At 52.9% G+C, this 17989-nt stretch overlaps 1 protein-coding gene across 1 annotated transcript in view; it reads left to right on the top strand.

The window, feature by feature from the left end:
* The first annotated feature begins 3835 nt into the window (after positions 1 to 3835).
* WDR1 (WD repeat domain 1) overlaps positions 3836 to 17989 on the top strand; it is a 43512-nt gene continuing 29358 nt past the window's right edge. The window contains exons 1-3 of the mRNA XM_080797728.1: positions 3836 to 4048; positions 4500 to 4621; positions 16811 to 16901. Of these exons, the coding sequence (XP_080653854.1) occupies positions 4033 to 4048; positions 4500 to 4621; positions 16811 to 16901 (229 nt within the window). The 5' untranslated portion in view covers positions 3836 to 4032. The remainder of the gene's footprint in view (positions 4049 to 4499; positions 4622 to 16810; positions 16902 to 17989) is intronic.

The raw sequence follows: 17989 nt of genomic DNA, 5'->3' as shown, positions 1-17989 counted from the left end.
TGAGCCTTCAATTTTCAGCACGAAGCATCCAGCAGAACTGACCCAAAAAGGAAGCATCAGGGCCTTGTACTGACACCTGGAAGCCGATCTAAGGGTTTTGTTGGGGTTACCTAAATAACCGACACCAGATTACCCAAAGCCAGCCTAGGAGTTTAAGATTTAAGGAATCACTTAAGTAGGTTTTTAAGACACTAATTGCTTTAGAATTCAATGCAAACTCAGGGGATGCTCGGATTCCTCATTCCCTCTAGAGCAGCCTGGTGGGCCCTTAGCTAAATACTCGAAAATCATGCAGCCCCTGAACAGGGGGCCCCTGTTCTCAGTTCACAGTGGGGGTGGGGAAGCAAGTTAATCCAGCAAGGAGAGGACTTAATTTGGCCTTAATCTAAGAGTTGACTGGCCTTAAACTGGGCTGTGCAGGAAAGGGTAAGAAATAGCAGGGACAATAGACCCAGGCAGGCGCTGTGCAGAGCAGCAGAGCTGAAAGGCCCTGGGGGTGGCCCCTTGTGACCCGAAGAGACCCAGGCACAGAGCTACTAGAAAGCTAGGCTGAGGCTGGATCCCCACAGGGCCTTAGAGACCAACATCCTCTCCAGGCCTACATCTTGAGATAGAAGATGTGTGGGGTGCTGACAAGGTTTGAGATTACTGTGAGGATTCACAGTGCCTGGATAGAGAAGACTTAAGGGAAATGGGTCTCCCAAGAGGAGACTGATTATGAAAAGCAAAGGAGGAGGGCCTGCAATGCTGGGTCTGCTTTGAAGTTTGAGCTGAAAACAGCCAGAGTCAGATCCTTACTGCAGCTCAAAGCTCTCACCTAGGGAGTAAACATTTAACTTAAATGAAAAACACTCTCAACCTTATGGTCACATATGCATCATACCCTTAGCCTGTATGCACAGCAGACGCCGCTTGCTTCCACCACACCTCGACCCATAGGTCTAGGTCTTGATTACTAAAACCTAACATTCCTTTCTGCTTTTCTGCTCTTCCTTGATGTATTGAGACCTGCAATAAAAATGGAGACTGAGGGGCACCTGGGTGGCTCAGTGGGTTAAAGCCTCTGCCTTCAGCTCAGGTCATGATCCCAGGGTCCTGGGATCGAGCCAGGGAGCCTGCTTCCTCCTCTCTCTGCCTGCCTCTCTGCCTACTTGTAATCTCTGTCAAATAAAAGAAATAAAATCTTAAAAAAAAAAAAATGGAGACCGAGTCTGGCTCAGGATCTTTTCACCCCTAGAGCATCTCTCCCTCTCCTTTCTCCTATTTAGGTGTCTGGAATAATCTTTTCATTCGCTGCCTCAGGGTTTACTGGTCACACCCAGCAGGTTACTCTGGCTCTGAGTGGACACAGTAGTTAGGAAGTGGTTAAAGGAGCCTGGATGAGGCGTAGAAGCTCAGAACCTGGTGGTGTTAGGGAGATGAAGGGATAGATTGGAGAAATGCAGGCATTCAAGGAATCAGATAAGTCTGAACTTATCTGATTCAACTTATCCGTTCAACCCCGGTTGAACGCCGGGGTGGGGGGGCGGGGGTGAGGACAGGGCTGGGTAAGGTCTGGAGCCAAAGTAGCCAGAAAGGCAGGGTCACCATGGCAGGAGGGATCCAGGGTGGTCTTAGGCTGGTTTATTCTCAAGAAGTGCCTTGGGGACTTCCCTACAGAGATGCTGGGGAGGCAGTTGGTTACAGGAGACATTCTGAGAGAAGTAGCTGGACAGACATGTAGAAGAGGAGCCACCAGGATACTGACATCCAGGGTCCCTCCTAGAGAGGGGAAGCAGGCTGTTGGTTGTATTAGCAAAGGTGTATGTAGAGGAACTCAAGGAAAAAGTGACGGAATAACAGCTAGCCACAGCCAATACTACTCAGGTGTTACTGAGCCTTTACAGCTGAGAGACAACCAAGCATACCAACCCTGAGACAAGCCAGAGGAAGAATGCCCTGGGGTCCTTCTTCCCTTTCAACCTTGTAACTTCCTGCCTTGTCCTGCTGTCCATAGACAGGTTTTTGCTTTGTTTTTAAACTAGGGTAAGCATTCCCACCCCAACCCAAACTTCAAGCCCCCAGATCAATAGGACTTCCTAGGCTAGCAGCAAACCCTCCTACCAGGGTTTTGAGAATGTTCTACGTTGAGTTTTAGTCTCCTTGTGAAGTAGCGTTAAGTTCAACAAGGCTTTGTGCATGAGCTAAAGTTTACCAGCTTGCAAGAGTTCGAGGCTGGTGCCTTAGGTTTACTTGCACGAGGGTGCTTCTGTTACATAAACATCCCAGGGGTGATTTTAAATCCACCTGTTCTGAACCCAAGTCTCATTAGGGGCTGATAATCAAACCCTGGTTTCTCCAGAGTTATAGCTACCACTTTTTTCGGGAATCACCATTTGATACCAAGACTTATCATTTCTAGGGTCCTTCACAGAACTACCTTCACAGCCACTGCTTCCTGATCAAAAGGCACACGTGGGGTACAGGAGTCACCCGTTTGAACATCTGCCAGGTGAATACTCCAGACAAGTCACAGGAAAGTTAATATCAGGAATATGTTCCTAAGAGCTGGAAGCTTGGGATTTAAAATAAGTGGTCAGGGAAGGGGACCTTCACTGAGCAAGTGATACTATAGCAATTAGTTTTTTCTGGAGAGAAGAGTAAATTGCCAAGGACCTAGGGCAGGCGTATCTTGGGGCATTCCTGGAACAAGGCAGACAGTGTGCAAGAGAAAGGTACAGCTGAGAGCAGTAGATGGAGTCTTCTCCTAACCCTGAGACTTGTTACCTAGGGCCCAGTCTTAAAGGTTTTAGCTTGGAGACTTGGGAGTTCCTATAAACTTTAAGGTGAAAAGTAGGTTTTAGTTTATAGAACACAGACTGCAACCTGAAGAACAGACTGAGGTGAAGGTGGGGGACGGTGGTAGGAGAACAGGTGCATAACAAACACCTGCGATAACCCAGGTGAGCCCTGGTTCTGTGGGACTAACAGTCAAGGAGGCAAGAAATGGTTAACCTGGGTAGATTCTGGAAACAGCTAACAGGTCTTTCCAGTACATACAGAAAGTTTTTTCAGCTTGGACTTCAGTACCCACAGGTGCTTTACATATCCTCACTTAGCCACCCCTCAGGAAAGCTGTGTCCCCCTACTGAAAAAGAAGGCTTAAAGCAACATCTCGGAGCCCTTGCCTTCCCCATTTTCACGCTGCCTTGATCTTGAAAGTGGAAGTTCCCCCTTTCCTTCTGCCTTCTGACTCATAAACCCTGGTTTTCTTAGAGCCTACATGCCCTTCGCTCTCCTCGGCTTCTTAGGTTTCTACAGGAAGTTTTGAGAGAGTTCAGGCCCAGCAAGGCATATCCCTGAAATCTCTGCTGCCAGCGGCTGCTTTAGAGGAAGGGCGACTCCCAGTCAGGCATGTTTTTAAGGAAAGAAAAAGCACTGTTTGCAATCCCTGCGCGGGCTCCGACTCCGCCGGAAAGCTAGCGGCCCGGGAACGCCCGCTGGGCAAACACAGGGTCGAAAACGGCTTCCCCAGTACCACCCGCCCCACAACAGCGTGCTGGCGCGTTGTGCGGCCCCGAACTTCAACCTGAACGGCCGGAGTAGCCCGCCCACCCTGCCGTCCACGAACTAAGCAGCACCCAGAAGCGACCGGACACTGAATCGGCTGCCCGCGCCACATTTTTACGGGGCCGCGTGCAACGTCACTTCCGGGGCGGGGCCCACGCGGGGGTGGGGGAGGGGCGGCCCGGTCCGCGCATCCTCACGCGGGCTGCAGCCGCCGAGCCGAGCGCTTGACTATATATGGTCAAAGCTGGGGGCGAGCCGCGCGCGGGACCGCGCTTCCGGGTTCGGCGCGTCCGCAGCGGCAGCGCGCAGGGCAGGGCGCGAGCCGGCCTCGGAGCCCCGGCCTCGGACCGCCCCCTCCGCGCCCCGCAAGCCCGGCGCCGCCTCTCGGCCCCCGGTCCCTGGCCCGGCCTCTGCCAGTCTGCTTCGCGGCGCGGGCGGCTCCGGAGGTCTTAGCGAGCGCGGCGCGGTAACAAGTGGGCGAGAATGCCGTACGAGATCAGTAAGTGCCGCGGCCCGGTGCCCCCGGGGATGGGCGTCCACGCCGCCGGACCCCCTCGGCCATCGGCGTGGCGCGGGGCGCGGGCGGCCCGGCTGAGTCCCCGGCCGCGGGGGAGGGGAGAGGGAGCGGGCCGGCGAACGCTCCTCCGCCCTCAGGGCGCCCGGCGGCGATCCCCGGCCCGGGGGTACCCCAAAGTTGGTGCTGCGGGCTGGGCCCGTGGGAGCCCCCGCGTTCCTGAAGGGCCTGGTCGGGAGCGCGGACCAGGAAGTCGCGCGGTCCCCTGCGCTCCTTCAAAGTGGCGGCCGCCCCTCCCGGTGGAGGCAACAGGTGACCGGCTGAGACCGGTCCAGGTCCCCTCTCTCGTCCGCTCCTGGCCCCCGGTCGTCAGTTCGGCCGGGGCCCGAGGTGAGGGATGCCCCTAACGCGCCCTGCCTGGTTTGTGTCTCCGCAGAGAAGGTGTTCGCCAGCCTCCCCCAGGTGGAGAGGGGCGTCTCCAAAATCATTGGCGGAGACCCCAAGGGCAACAATTTTCTTTACACCAATGGAAAGTGCGTCATTCTAAGGAACATCGACGTGAGTAACCCCTTCCCACCTACCCCCTAGGCGCGGGTTCAGACCCTGGGCGCAATTCCCAGGTTAATTCTCCCTCCCCGCTACCCCCCTCTTCTCCCGCCCGGCGGCCTGGGGAGGGTGAGAAGGCCACGCCCCTTCAGCCTTGGGACCACACCTCGGAAGCCCAGAAGACTGTTTCAGGCTTATTTAGGCCCTCTTCTCTCTCTTCCTGGGGAAACTGAGGCTTGGATTAGTTCAGACCAGAAGTATAAGGGCTCTGGATTGGGGGGATCAGACACACCCAGTCAGCAGCTGCTTGACCTTGGGGCCGTTGGTGACTTAGGCATCTGAATCCCAGTGTCCTCATCTGTAAAATGGAAGTGATGATGAGATGAGGCTCCCTTCCCCCCTCTTCCCCGGACTGCCTGTGCCCGCTGAATGAGATGATGTGTCCCTCCAGCCCAGCATGCCTGGCGCACACCCAGCACTTGGTAAATGGTACTTATGTATGATCATTATTAACACCCAGGGTCTCAGTGTGGCAGAGCCAGCAGGACCCATGCTCAGACCTCTGCACTCCGACCTGGTGTGAGCCCCAGTACAAAATCGGGAACCAGTTTATTCCCATGAATCATTTAAACAGACGTCCTGTACGCAGGCTGAGAATGCTTCTTGAGCCAATTTCGTGGGAAATCCTTGCAGATTCTTACTCCTCTGTAATTACTGAAATGACCCAGTCTGCTTTTTGGTCTCCCCACTGCTGGGATTGCACACTGAAATCTTTCTTCTCCCTTCCTCAGGCCGAGTTACGGTATGGGGGAGGGAAGGTGGAAGTACCAGCACAGCCATTTGTGGGGGGAGGGGTTCTCCTGCACTGTGCTTGGGGTTGGGCCTCTGCACAATATGTAGGTGGATGATTCTGATTGGTCATGCTCCCAAGGGATGTCAGCTTAGATTCACATCTGTTGCAAGTGATTACCCCTGGTGGGCCGGGATTGTTGCTGATCAGATGCATTTGCCCTCGGGGACCTCACAACTGGCTAAGGGAGTAAAGGGGCTCTGGGGGGCCTTGCTTTTCTTGCATGTAAAAGGAGAGGGCTCTGCATGATCTGAGCTGCTGTTGGCACTTCCCTCATCTCTGGGCAAGCCAGCCAGTCACTGTCATTCCTCTGCTGAAGGACGGAGCTCCGAGTGGCAGTTTCAGCCCTGCCCTGGATTGCTGGGCACCTCAAACGAAGGGGTGGGCGGGTGTAAATGCTCACTGAAGGTGCCACGCTCTGTTGTGCTAGTCTCACGGATTCTTAGAAAGCTGATCTGGCCTCACCCAGAACTGAGGGAAACCTTACCAGGGACTTAGATGGTAATGATGGAGATACCCAGGGTGCGGTCCTGAGATTGTGAGTAAATAAAAGTTCGATGGCCCAAAGTAGGTACTCGCTTGTAGTTGGGCAAACAAAATGGACTAAACCATTCTCAGGGATATACAGGGTGGGGAACGCTTGAGTTGGCCTCTAAAAATCCTGGATGGGTCATGGCAATTTACATGTGCTTCTAGGTGGGGGGGCCTCACGTGAGGCACCTGCCCTTTGTCAGGGGCCACGAAAGGTTCTTGACGAGCCGCATCTTTCAGCCCTGTGGGCCCATTGCTCTGCAGAGGGTAGGGCCAGCAAGGTGAGGGAGGCCGATCCTCCGAGCTGCTTCCAGTGAGAACTATTCACAGCTGCACACAAACACCTCCACCCCCCTGCAAACATTCCCCTGCTTGTGAAACCCAGTTTGCTCATTCTTCAGAGGTGTTTTGTTTTTGTTTTTGTTTTTAAATATTTACTTATTTGACAGACATTACAAGTAGACAGAGAGGCAGGCAGAGAGAGTGGGGAAGCAGCATCCCTGCTGAGTAGAGAGCCCAATGCGGACCTGAGCTGAAGGCAGAGGCTTAACCCACTGAGCCACCCAGGCGTCCCTCTTCGGAAGTCTTTATTTTTACTGGTACCCGAGTTCACCATTCTCTCTTGAGGATGCGTCTGCTTTTCTTTCCCAGCTATTTGTAAGTTTCTGTGGGGCCCAGACAGCATGGGAAGCTGCTAATGTGTTCCTGTTCTGGGTGAAAATTAGGCCCTTAGGCTCTTTTTGGATTGGGGGATCATTGGTGCTCAGTTAAAGATGGACACCATTTTTAGTGGGGTAGAGGATTCCTGGGAAAAAGCTATGGGGAACTCTCATGACCATTCAGGGAATAGGAAAGATGATGGTCTGGTTATATTACAGGCTTGGGAAAGAGTGGAAACCCAGAAGAAAAGATTGGAATTAGGTCAAGGAATGTCCAACAGATGTCTGCTTGGCCTGTCCAGACCACATTCAGGTTCCCCATGTGTCCTTCCCCCAAAATAGCAGTGCCATTTCTCCAGCCGTTTGGGCCCAAACCTGGGACTTCTGGATTTCCCTCTTTTTCTTCCATCCCATAGTTCATTCGTCAGTGGATCCTAGTGTCTATTGTCAAACTAACTTCCGAATCTGACATTTTTTTCTACCTGTTATGTTTTTCACCCTCTTCCAAGCTACCATCCTTTCCGGATTGCAAAACAGAAAACCCAGACTGGTCTTCTTGATTCCAAGGTGGCTGTCCTCCAGTCTGCTCTCAGAGCTCAGCCGGACCAGTTACGTTAAAATATGAGATGGTGTCCATTGCCCCTTTGCTTTGCCTTAACATGTCTGATACAGCCTCACCATCTAGCCTCTCTCTTCCATTCTCACCCCCAAACCTCCCTCCCCGACCCTTCCCACTCAAGCTCCAGGCACTCTTGCTTCCATGCTCTTTCTGAAATCTGTCACCTATCTGTCTCAGGGCATAGGACTCCGTAGCACTCCCATCCTGGCCTTTTCTGCCCCTCTGTGCTAACTCAAAGCGAGCCAGCAGGCAGGCCATCCGATGACTGTGTGTAGCTGCCTGTCTCCTGGGACTGGACTGGAAACTCCTTGAAAGCAGGGCTTGGCTCTCCCGAGTTTCATTCACTGCTGTGTCCTCACCCAGGAAAGTACCTGGCCTGTAACAGGTGCTCAGTAAGTTTATCCATTGGTCAAAAGGCCTTGAAAGTGAAGCTGTGTCATGGAGATAAATAGGCAGCTGTCACAGGCTTTATTGCCTGGAAATAAAAAAAGCTCAGCTTGCTTGAGGTTGCTGGAGCTCAGTTTTGTGGCATTCCCCTCCTTTCAAACCAAACAGGTATCCGTACCCATATGACTTCCTTCCCACTTGGAACCACTGCCGTCACTCATTGTGTTGACTTAAAAGTTGTTTTGTGAATCCAGTATAATGGCACTTCATAAGCTCGTGGAAAAGAATGTTTCTTACCTGTTTTCTTTCAACTCACCTGAATTAAAGCATGCAGTGGTGTGGCTGTCTACCAGAAGGGGAGAGCCTGGTATATTCTCAGCATGGGGCCGGCATGGCCACTGCCCCTGCTGATTCTGCAACGAGAGGAAGAGTTACTCCCAGTGACCGTGAAGGAGGCTCTTCAGGATTCTGAGCTGCCCAGCATCACGTCCCTGTACAGAACAGCTTTGGCACATGAACTTCCCAGCAGAGGCCCCTCGAAAGCTGCCAGAAGCAGCCAGCAGATTTGCTACAAGGGCAGGTTTGGAGCTTGCTTTTAAAGCAGTCCAGGCCCTGGATTGTAGAACTAAAATATGTATGTTTGACAAAGTTATGTATATAAAATCCAATTCCAGGAAGTGATATATTTGTTGCTGTTCAACACAGTCTGCTTCAAAGCACAGTGTGAAGTTCAGGGTTGTTGAACGTGAGTGCTGAGTTCCTCCTGGAGTGATCTGCTGCCAGCCCTATGTGGAAGGACCACCTGTGTGTGTGCCCACCATGGGGTGGGGGGTGTCTGCGAAGAGACAGATGGCTCCAGAAGGATAGACATTGTCCCTTCTGTCTATTTGCACATGCCTCCTGAGTCCCTGCTATACGTCCAGGATGACCACCAGCCTTGTGGGGAGCCCAGATAGAGGGGAGGCCCGTCCTACATGGAGCTCGTGGTCTTGGAAGCAACATAAGCTTTCAGGTGGCAGGAGGGAGTGGTATGTTGGAGTACCACCCGGGCACATGAGTAGGCAACACATGTGTGAGATTGAACCAGGAGAGACCTGGGGGTTGGATCTTTAAGAAGTGAGGAGACAGGCTCAGACCAGGCTACGGAGCTGCCTGAAGCCAAAGTGATATGGTGGCGACTTACTTCGTGGGCCAGTGATTCTTGGGTGCTTTGGCTGTCCCACATCTAGTCTCATGGGGTTCCCTGAGTGTTGCCTGGCCCAGGACAGGCATTTCCTTTCCATCCCTGCCCCACTGCCCTGCCCCCCCCACCTCCTGTACCTCGAGCCCCAGTGAACCTTGTTGTAAGTACTTACAAGCATCTGCTTTGTAGCAGAGCCCATGGGCCTGTCCTCACAGAACTCGCAGTCTAGCGGGGAAAACCAACTCTGGGAACTGGATGGGGCTGACCCTGAGAGGAAGCACAGGTGCTGTGCTGCCAGACAGATGAGGCAGGTTTAGGCAAGAGGGCCTCTACAGGGTTGTAGAGTTCCAGGGCCGGAGCCTGGGTGTGGGGGGCTCTAGCTGTAGGCGATCAGGCAGCCCTGTGTTAGAGGCTGCCAGAACCATTAAGAGGTTAGGCAGACTAGTGATATGATTGAATCTGTAGTTGAGATTGTTCTGTACCTAAGATTTCAGGTTCAAGATGAAAACACCCAGCAAATGCTTATCAGCACTTGGTAAAACCGTTCTTTGGTTCTTAATGTTTCCTACATTCACAAAGCTTGTCTTGCTAGCCCTGCCTGTGACCAGTGTCCAAAATTCAAATCAGTGATGTGAGATTTTGCCCCCAGCCCCATCCCCTAAGATATTTGGCAACGTCTGAAGATGTTTTGTGTGCTACGGGTGTCTGTCTAGTTGGTAGAAGCCAGGCATGTCGCCAGGCATCCCAGGATTCACAGGGCTGTGCTACAAGTTATCTGGCCCACAGTATCAGTAGTGTTGAGATAGAATGTTACTCTTGGTGGATAACATTCTAATAATCTGGTTAAGCACTTTAAAAGAATGTCCTGGGTGATTTGGCAACAAGAAAGAAGAACCAGTTGTGCCACAGAGCAGCAGGGAAGGTTTTTGGAGAAGGGGAACATTTGAGTTGAGTTTTGGAGGATGAGTAAGAGTTTTCCAGGAAGAGGAGTGAGAAAGTAGAGATGGAGGAGAATCTAGACAGGAAGCCAAGTGTGCATCAAGGTTTGAAGTTAGACTTGTGTGCTCTCACACAGTTAGGGGCTCCTGCAGGGGGGTCTGTGGTTTTGATACATTTCTTAACGTGTTTCTGTTCCTGGAGGTATAGAGAGGGATATCAAGGCCTTCAAGGTTACAAAGAAAACAAGGCTATAGCCTCATCCCTGAGGCCAGCAGAGAGGTGGTACTGGTTCTGCTTGGGTTGTGGAAGTCAACCCTGCCCTAAAATGGCTGGAGATGCACATTTGGGTCCCTGTGCAGTCCTGACCCCTGGACTGTTCCCCCACCAACCCATCTTCCCCATAGGGCCTCATTATAGATCACATGTAGACGCTGGAGTGAAGAGGGCTCTTATTGCTTCTCTTCTAAAAGTCCCAGTGATGGAACCTGCCCACTTTTGGTTGTGGTGATAGCCCCTGTAGAAGGACCTGGACCTCAAGCTCTGGTCAGCTTACTAGTAGCTTCTACCCACTGATTTTATCTCTGCTACCTGGGATCTTACCCAGAAGCAATTACTCCACTACATACCATCCCATCACGGGCACTCCAGTCCTCTCCCCGCTTCCCCACCAGCCCTGCCCATGTTCAGCTGTTCTTCAGGGAACACAGACGTGTGCCGATTCAGCAGGCAGCCCTGAGCCCTGCCTCTGGCAGAGGAGCTCCTTGTGCTTGAGTACATGTTGTGCTGGGCAGTGGCTGAGCACTTACTGTACTTTTACCAGTTTGGTTTTCTGATCTGAAAGAGCAGGGAGAATAGTCATGTGGTCATCGTGGGCTTTAGATGAGTTCATTCACAAGTATCCCTAGAAGGTTGCCTGGACTGTGACGGTCCACAGTGCCTTCCTCACAAGTCTCTAGGCAACACGGCGGTTGTGTTGCCTAGAGACTTGCTCTTTTTAAAGATGTGGACACCAGACCCCAGGAGGTGCTGGCATCTGACCCCGGGCAGCCTCCCCCAGACTCCCTGCAGGACTGCTCAGTAAGGCTTTGGGCAGACAAGAGGAGAAGAGGGAGGGCAGGAAGGAAGGTGCCACTGTCCTGTGTGCAGAGGTCCCTGTGTTACAGCTTGATTTGCTGCACTGGGAAGGAATTGAGCCGGGAGGCAAGAGGGACAGGCCCTCAGGGAGTGGCAGACCATGCAGGACTGCTGAATGGCCCCACGCAGTTCCTAGAATCCTTACCTGTCGGCCAGACTAAAGTGCTCCTCTGAGTCAGAGAATCAGGCTAACGATGGTACCAACCACAGGTAAGAATAGAACTGAGGAACAAATGCCCTTACCTGACTTCAGGTCCCCACGTGCACCACTTACCAGCGGGGTAGCCTTACGCACATCCCGTTCTTTGTGTGCAACTTCTTTGCCTGTGAAGTGGGTTATATGGTTACCTTCCTATGAGGTTTCAGAGAAGTCAACAGAAGGGTCCACCCTCAGGGCTGAGAGTGAACCATCCGGGCACGATGGTTCAGAACCGGTTCTCGGGGTCTAGCCAGCCTGGGCCTTTGGAGGCAGCCGAGTTGGGTCACATCCAGGCCCTGTGCCTGTGGGGCCCGCTTAGGGAGAAGGCACATGGGTGTAAGTGTGGCGTGTGGTACAAGGCGGTAAGTGGTGAGGGTGGTGGGGTGGGCATTCAGGGCTGGATGAGATGATTTTCAGTTGGGGCAGCAGGGAAGGATTCTCGGAGGTGGCCTTTACCTGCGTGGTAGAAGCTAATTAGGAGATGTCATTGAGGACCAGGGAGGAGGGAAGGAGTTCCGGGCAGAGGCAGATAGAGTGAAAAAAACAAAAAGTCACTCAGTGATTTCCTGACGGAAGGAGCAGGCATAATGGAAGATGGACTTTGGATTGTCAGTGGGGGTGCCGTTCCTCCGGGCCAGCTACCTTGGTGGCAGGTTGGACTCGTTCAGAGTACAGAGCATTCGCTCACTGCTGGATCCACAGGGCCAGACCCTGGTGGGTGCAGAGAGTTCTTGGAAGAAGTAAATGAGCCACGCTTACGTGTTCTGTCTTCTGAGGCAGCGAGGTCGGGGCTCAGCTTCTGGGCCCCAGCTTGCGCTCTGGAAGCACACATATCTGTGTGGCTGCTTCTCACTGGACTGTTGTGCAGTAATTCAAGTTTGTCCTTAGTCATCAACAGAGGTCCCTGCACATTGTATTGGATGCACAGGTCCAGCTACCAGGGCTGCTTTTAGGAACTAGAAGTCGTTAGAAAGCCCATGCTCTGAAACACAATCCTCCGGGAAGGTCACACTCACAATGCCTGGGCTGGGTTCAGAGGAGCCCAGGGCTTTCTCTGGAGGCTCTAGGGGCCATGAGCTGCTCCAGGAGAGCACAGAGGCCCCTCTTGCTGTGCCAGGTCCAACAGCTTCTACACTGGTTGCTCGGGGAGGCCTTCCTGACCTCCTGATATGTCCACCAGGCTCCCTGTGTTTCAGGAGCTGAGGTCAGAGCTGCCACACCCTGTGACCTGGGCCAGTCACTGACCTCACTGTGGATGATGTGGTGACCTCTGAACCCCCCTCAGCCCTGAGGCTGAGAAGACATAGGACCTGAAAGAGCTTTGGGGAGTTGGTGGCTCAGTTAGACACTGCCCGGATGAAGTGAGTTTTGGGAATCCTCCCTTGATGGAGGGAGTCTCCTTGGGCAGGGTGGAGACTGGGAGGGCATGGGGGTTTGGATTTGTTTCCTGTTTGACAGGATTGGCAGAAGAAAAGTCTGGTCTTGAGGACGGGTGTCTGCGCAGGTGGGAGGATGGGTGGTATGTAGTCTGCAGGGGAGAGGGCCTCCTCAGGTTGAGCCGAGGTGCCTCCTGTCATCTGGCTCCCACTGTGGCCAGAGTGCCCCCACCTTGCTGTCCCCCAGGTGTTTGCAGGGTCTGCAAGGCACATGGTAGGCCCTCCGTGCCCATGTCTTTCCTCAGATCTGTGCCTCTGTGTCCTTTCATGTCTTCTGTGAGACTCCCTGACCTCCCAGGTGTGGGGGCAGCCTTCCGGGGCTTATGCCAGGGCCTTAGCAGCCCTGAGCTCTGCCCCTCACCTCGCAGTGTTGCTGAGTGCCCCCTGCCAAACCCTGAGCTGCAGGTGGTGGGGGGAGGGGATGCTCCTGTTATAGCCCTAGGTTGGCCTGGGGAGTAAAGGGGCCTTGGCCCCATAAGGGCATCAGCCCAGGGAGCGGCTCCTTAGCCTGGAAGGGGCAGACCTGTGGGGGTCCTGTGTGGGGGGTGGGGGTCTGAGAAGAGTGGAGGCAGTGGGGTTAGGCCTGTCCTGAACCATCTCCCAAGGCCGCCAGGGAGGGGAAGCCCCTGCACTAGCAGGAATATTCCTTGGTGCACCCGGAATTGGCTTTCTTCCCGTCACTGGCTCATTTCCCCTGTTGCCTAGCCCTGCCCCAAATAAATTGCTCACCCAAGTCCTATTCTCCTTGCCTGAGGCAGCAGGAGAGGGAGGGCAAGTGAGGGGAGCTGCCGCCAGCAATGGGGGTTGGGGTGTTGGGTATAAATCCTGGTGCCTTGTCGCCTTAGCTGATCTGGAATGAGCCTGAACTGGCAGGACGACAGTGGGAATGGCAAAGCTATCATTTCTGCCTCTAGTAGCCAGCCTCCTTGTGTGTACTAAGCCGAGGTGGGGAATTTGCAACGGACCCAGATGAAGTCATTATGCTCAGTTTGGAGAATTTGGCCCCCTCCCTCGCTGGCTTAGTTGTATTTGCAGTGCAGACAAGGGAGATGTCTCATCCAGCCCAGGATTCTGGAGCTGAGCCTGCTGGGGATGACCTTGGGTGTTTCACGCCCCCTGGACTCGCCACCCTGACCATTTAGGGGAAGGAATGTTTAGGGGCAGAACTTCTCCCAGGGCCAGTGCCTACTCATCTCACATGCCCACCCTTTTAAAAGCAGAGCCCAGTGGGGCTGAGTGCTAGCATGGGTGGTCAGTTGCCCATGGGATGGTTTCTCATCTGTAAAATGGGCTCGTGGTGCCCCCCGTGTAGAATGTAAGACCCCTCAGTCAGCCTTGAAACATACCTGGAAAGGATCTCGGGGGGTGGGGGGTGGCCTGTCCACAGACCACTTTTGGCCCACTTCTTTGCAAGGGAATTTGTCCGTGTTGGGGTGTTAGGATAAGAAGCACTAATCTGGGCTGGAATGAGTTGGATTTGGCAGATGTTAATGGATACCAGGCATCTTAATTTTATTGAGGCATAGTTTAGATACAGCAAGATTTATCTGCTGCTCAACGTGACAGATACTCACAAGCCCCATAAGCACCACCACAGTGATTTCCAGAAGCGCTCTCTTAACCCGTTGCCGTCGGTGGGCTCCTTCCATACCTAACACCTGGAAAGGACCAATCTGCTTTCTGTCCCTTTACGTTTGCCTTATCTAGAATGTCATAAGAAAGGAGTCCTGCAACCCAGTGTTGTCTTTTGTGTCTGACTTTTTCGTAATGCCTTTGAGGTTCACTGGTGTTGCTGGGCGTGTTAGTGTATGCCCCCTTGGTTGCCTGGGCGTGTTCCACTGTGGATATAGGGTGGTGGTTCTTCCAGTGTCTGTTGGTAGACATTGGAGTTGTTTTCTAGTTTGGGCTGTTAATGAGTAAAGCAACTATAAACCTTAACGTATGTGTGTCTTTTTGTGGACGTGTGCTTTGGTTTCTTGGGTAAATACCGAAGGGCGGGATTGCATGTTTGGTGTGTGGTAAGTATATGCTTAATCTCATGAATCACCAGCCAGACTGTTTTCCAGCTCCGTCATTTTGCATTCCCACCAGCTACATGGAAACTTCCCAGTACACTGCGCCCCCGTCCTTACCAGCATTTGGTGACATCAGTCTTTTGATCTTCCTGATTCTAGTGGGTATGGAGCAGTCTTTCTGTAGTTTCCATTTACTTTTCCCAAAAGGCTAAAGACCTCGAGCACCTTTGCATATGCCTGTCTGCCACTTATGATATCTTGTTTTGAGTACCTGATACCTTTCTAATTTCATTAGTAAATGTTTATTCCGAGATGGATCAGTTTATGAAGCATGTATATTAAGTTCTCACTACATCACATTAATGCTGAGTGTTAAGTCTTAGGGTGAAAAGGACTTTGTAAACCACCCCCCCAAAAAACATTTATTGACCACTGGCTATCTGTGAACTGCTTTGATGGCCGAAGAGATAAATGCATTTGAAGTAGGTCACAGAAAAACTAATTGGAAGCGATGACAAGAAGGTTTGGGAGTTCAGGTTTCCCCACTATCCAAAACCAGAGCGTTCTTTGAAACTTGCCTTGAGCCAAAATGGCCTAAAGCAAAGAGGCAGTTACCATTACTTTATATGAAAAAGAGTACAGAGTGTTCCTAGAACCCCCCCCCATCACCTCTCCTGGCTTTTCTGATACCTTAGGACATGTCTTGCTAACAGATGCATGAAATTAATGGAGAGCCCAGGTGCTCCCAGACACGGCTTGGAGCTCTGGCTGTTTGATACTGAGATGCTGAGCGTGGCTCCCAGGGAAGGAGCTGGGGGTCACCCCTCGCTGCTCCGGGGTGCCTGCTACCACAGAAACAGGGCTAAATGCTATTTTGGCTTTTTGCCTTTTTTTCATGAAAGTGAAAATCCTGTGTGGCTTGCTTTCGGTTAGTGAAAACCAGTATTAATGTAGATCTTGTGGAAAAACAAAGTGGCATAGTACAAACTTTGTAAAAGCAGGGGATACCTGTATCGTGTGTCCTGAGTACCTTAGGGAACAAGGTAAATGATTTAAGGGGCATAGGAGGTTTCATGCAGGAAGTGGCCCTGCAGTTAAGCCTTGTAAGTAGGGGTCAGAGGGCAGGTGGGATGGTCCCAGCCTGCCAGGGGAACACCAACAGGAATGCCAGAGGTGGCTGGTGGTGGGCAGGGCTAGACTTTAGGGTCAGCTTCTCTGGTCTCAGTCTGGTAGAGTCAGGGGCCAGGGATCCTGTAGCCAGAAGGCTGAGAGAATTGCAGGCCTCTGACCTTGCGGTCAGGTTGGAGAGCAGTGGGGGCAGCTGGGCATCAGGCCAGATGTTCCTGCAGCAGCCACCTCTAGAAAGCAGGGTGTCCACACTGGAGCCTGATGTGTCCTCAGCCTCCAGCCAGGGGGATGTGACCTCTTTGAAGAGCGCCTGGGTCATAGAAACCTGACAGCAGGAATGGGGAGTAGATGACCGAGTCTTTATTCCCTCCAGAAAGAAAGCCCAGCCATAGAGAGACAGATCGAGAGCATCTCAGTGTATGTGTTTCCAGTTTGCTGAGGCCACTTGAGTGTGTGTGGAAGTGGGGGTGCCCCAATCTTCTTCTGGTAAATCAGACATTAGAACCTTCTTGCTGGGTAGTGGTCCCGGACGCCAGCCCTGTTCTAGCTGTGAGTCCAGCCAGCCTTCCATCTGGGCTACAAAGCAGGTGGTAAAGTCCACACTTCCCGGCGAAGGTTGTGACAGGGGTAGGCTCCCAGTGCTGCGCCCCGCCAGGCTGCTGGAGCTCAGAGCCAGGGCTCCGTTTCGGGCCATCCACTGCTTGGTGTCTGGGGCAGAGCTGATTCTGAACAGGGAGACCAGCACATAACTGACACTGGGAGGCTCCCCACCAGGAAGAGAGAATGGTAGACTTTTCTCCCGTGAAACTTGTCTTGAGTGTATCTTACAAGTACATATTTGTACCGTGTCAGGTGCAGAAAAGCAAAGACAAGCATCTCCACTTCCACAGCTGCAGACTAAAGAGAAAGAGTTAAAACTACTTCAATTTCTATCACCCGAAGACAGGCAAGCAGGCACTGGGTGTGTGGGAGTCATACTGCTGGGATTTTTCTTTATGGAGGTTTTGACTTAGATGTTCGTGCGTGTGTTATTTTTAGCCCCTGAATCTGCTCATCGGGAGAGGGAAAAGCAGTTGACTGCTGCTGGGTTCCTTGTGTTCATTCTGGTCTCCTCCCCGCAGAACCCAGCCCTTGCTGACATCTACACGGAGCACGCCCATCAGGTCGTGGTGGCCAAGTATGCACCCAGCGGGTTCTACATCGCCTCTGGAGGTACCTGTGTGTGCGCCTGGCTGGGGTGCGGGGGTGTGGCCCAGGAGTTCCCCAACCCAACTGGATTCCTGGCTGCAGGGTGGTGGGAGGAGGGGCAGGGGAGGTATAAAGGAAGGGGTGCAGGAAGGGGTGCAGCAGGTGGTGCCAGTCTGATTAATTTCATTTGGGGCTGACAGGGAAAGTACAAGCCACCAAAAAGCCCCGTTGCAGAACTTCATGGCTGGCGGTGTTTCAGCTAGTTCCAGCTTAGAGGTCAGCAGAAATGCTCATGTGAGATTTGGCAGAGGCCTTTGCAGATAGCTGTATCATGATGTTTAGGAGCTCATTTGTGCGTGTGTGTGTGTGTGTGTGTGTGTGTGTGTTTCCTGAGTTGCAGCGTTGTCTTGTGTCACCTTTATTCTTTAGCTGCTCCTTTCCCAGTCTCTGCCACTGCCTGCCTCAGGCAAAGGCTCCATTTCCCTTGGCTTGCTCAGGCCCTCTGCTCTCTCCAGCCAGGCTTTTGTGTGGCTCTGCAGGAGGCTGGCTGGGAGGAGGGACAGAAGGGTCTTTACCATGGTGGATGCTTTGTTCACCCACTTCTTTGAGGCAGGTCTTTCACCATTTACAGATGAGAAGGGGAGGCAGTGGGTGTGCCCCCCCCCCTTAACTCACTCATTCCCTCGTTTGCACGCTCAGCAGATAGTGACTGGTGCTTTACCAGTGCCCCACCCTATCTCCAGCCTCAGGGAAAGCCAAGTGAGCTACCTGCTGTGGGCCTGGGCCTGGTGAACCTCCCCAGAGAGCAGCAGAGAGGAACGAATTGCTGGGCAAAAGAGGAGGGCTGGGGTTTACATGCCCCATGGCTGGTCTGCGCTGCCCTCTACCCCTGCGTGGGAGGCGTGTGGGGACTTGTCCCTTCAGGGTTCGTCCCTTACTCACTGTGCAGCCTGCCTGGAATAGCTCACCTTCCTGGGCCTTGGTTTGCTCTCTGAGAAGCCGGACAGAATCCTGAGCCGCAGTGTGTGTGCAATGCCAAGGACCGTCTTATGCTGGTGGCCTCCTGATAGCCTGTGACCGAAGTGTCTGCCACTAAACCTGGGACACGCCAG

The sequence above is a fragment of the Martes martes genome (assembly GCF_963455335.1).
Source record: "Martes martes genome assembly, chromosome: 2".
Taxonomy (NCBI): Eukaryota; Metazoa; Chordata; class Mammalia; order Carnivora; family Mustelidae; genus Martes; species Martes martes.
The sequence above is the reverse complement of the archived record's forward strand: the minus strand, read 5'-3'. Positions and strand labels throughout refer to the sequence as shown.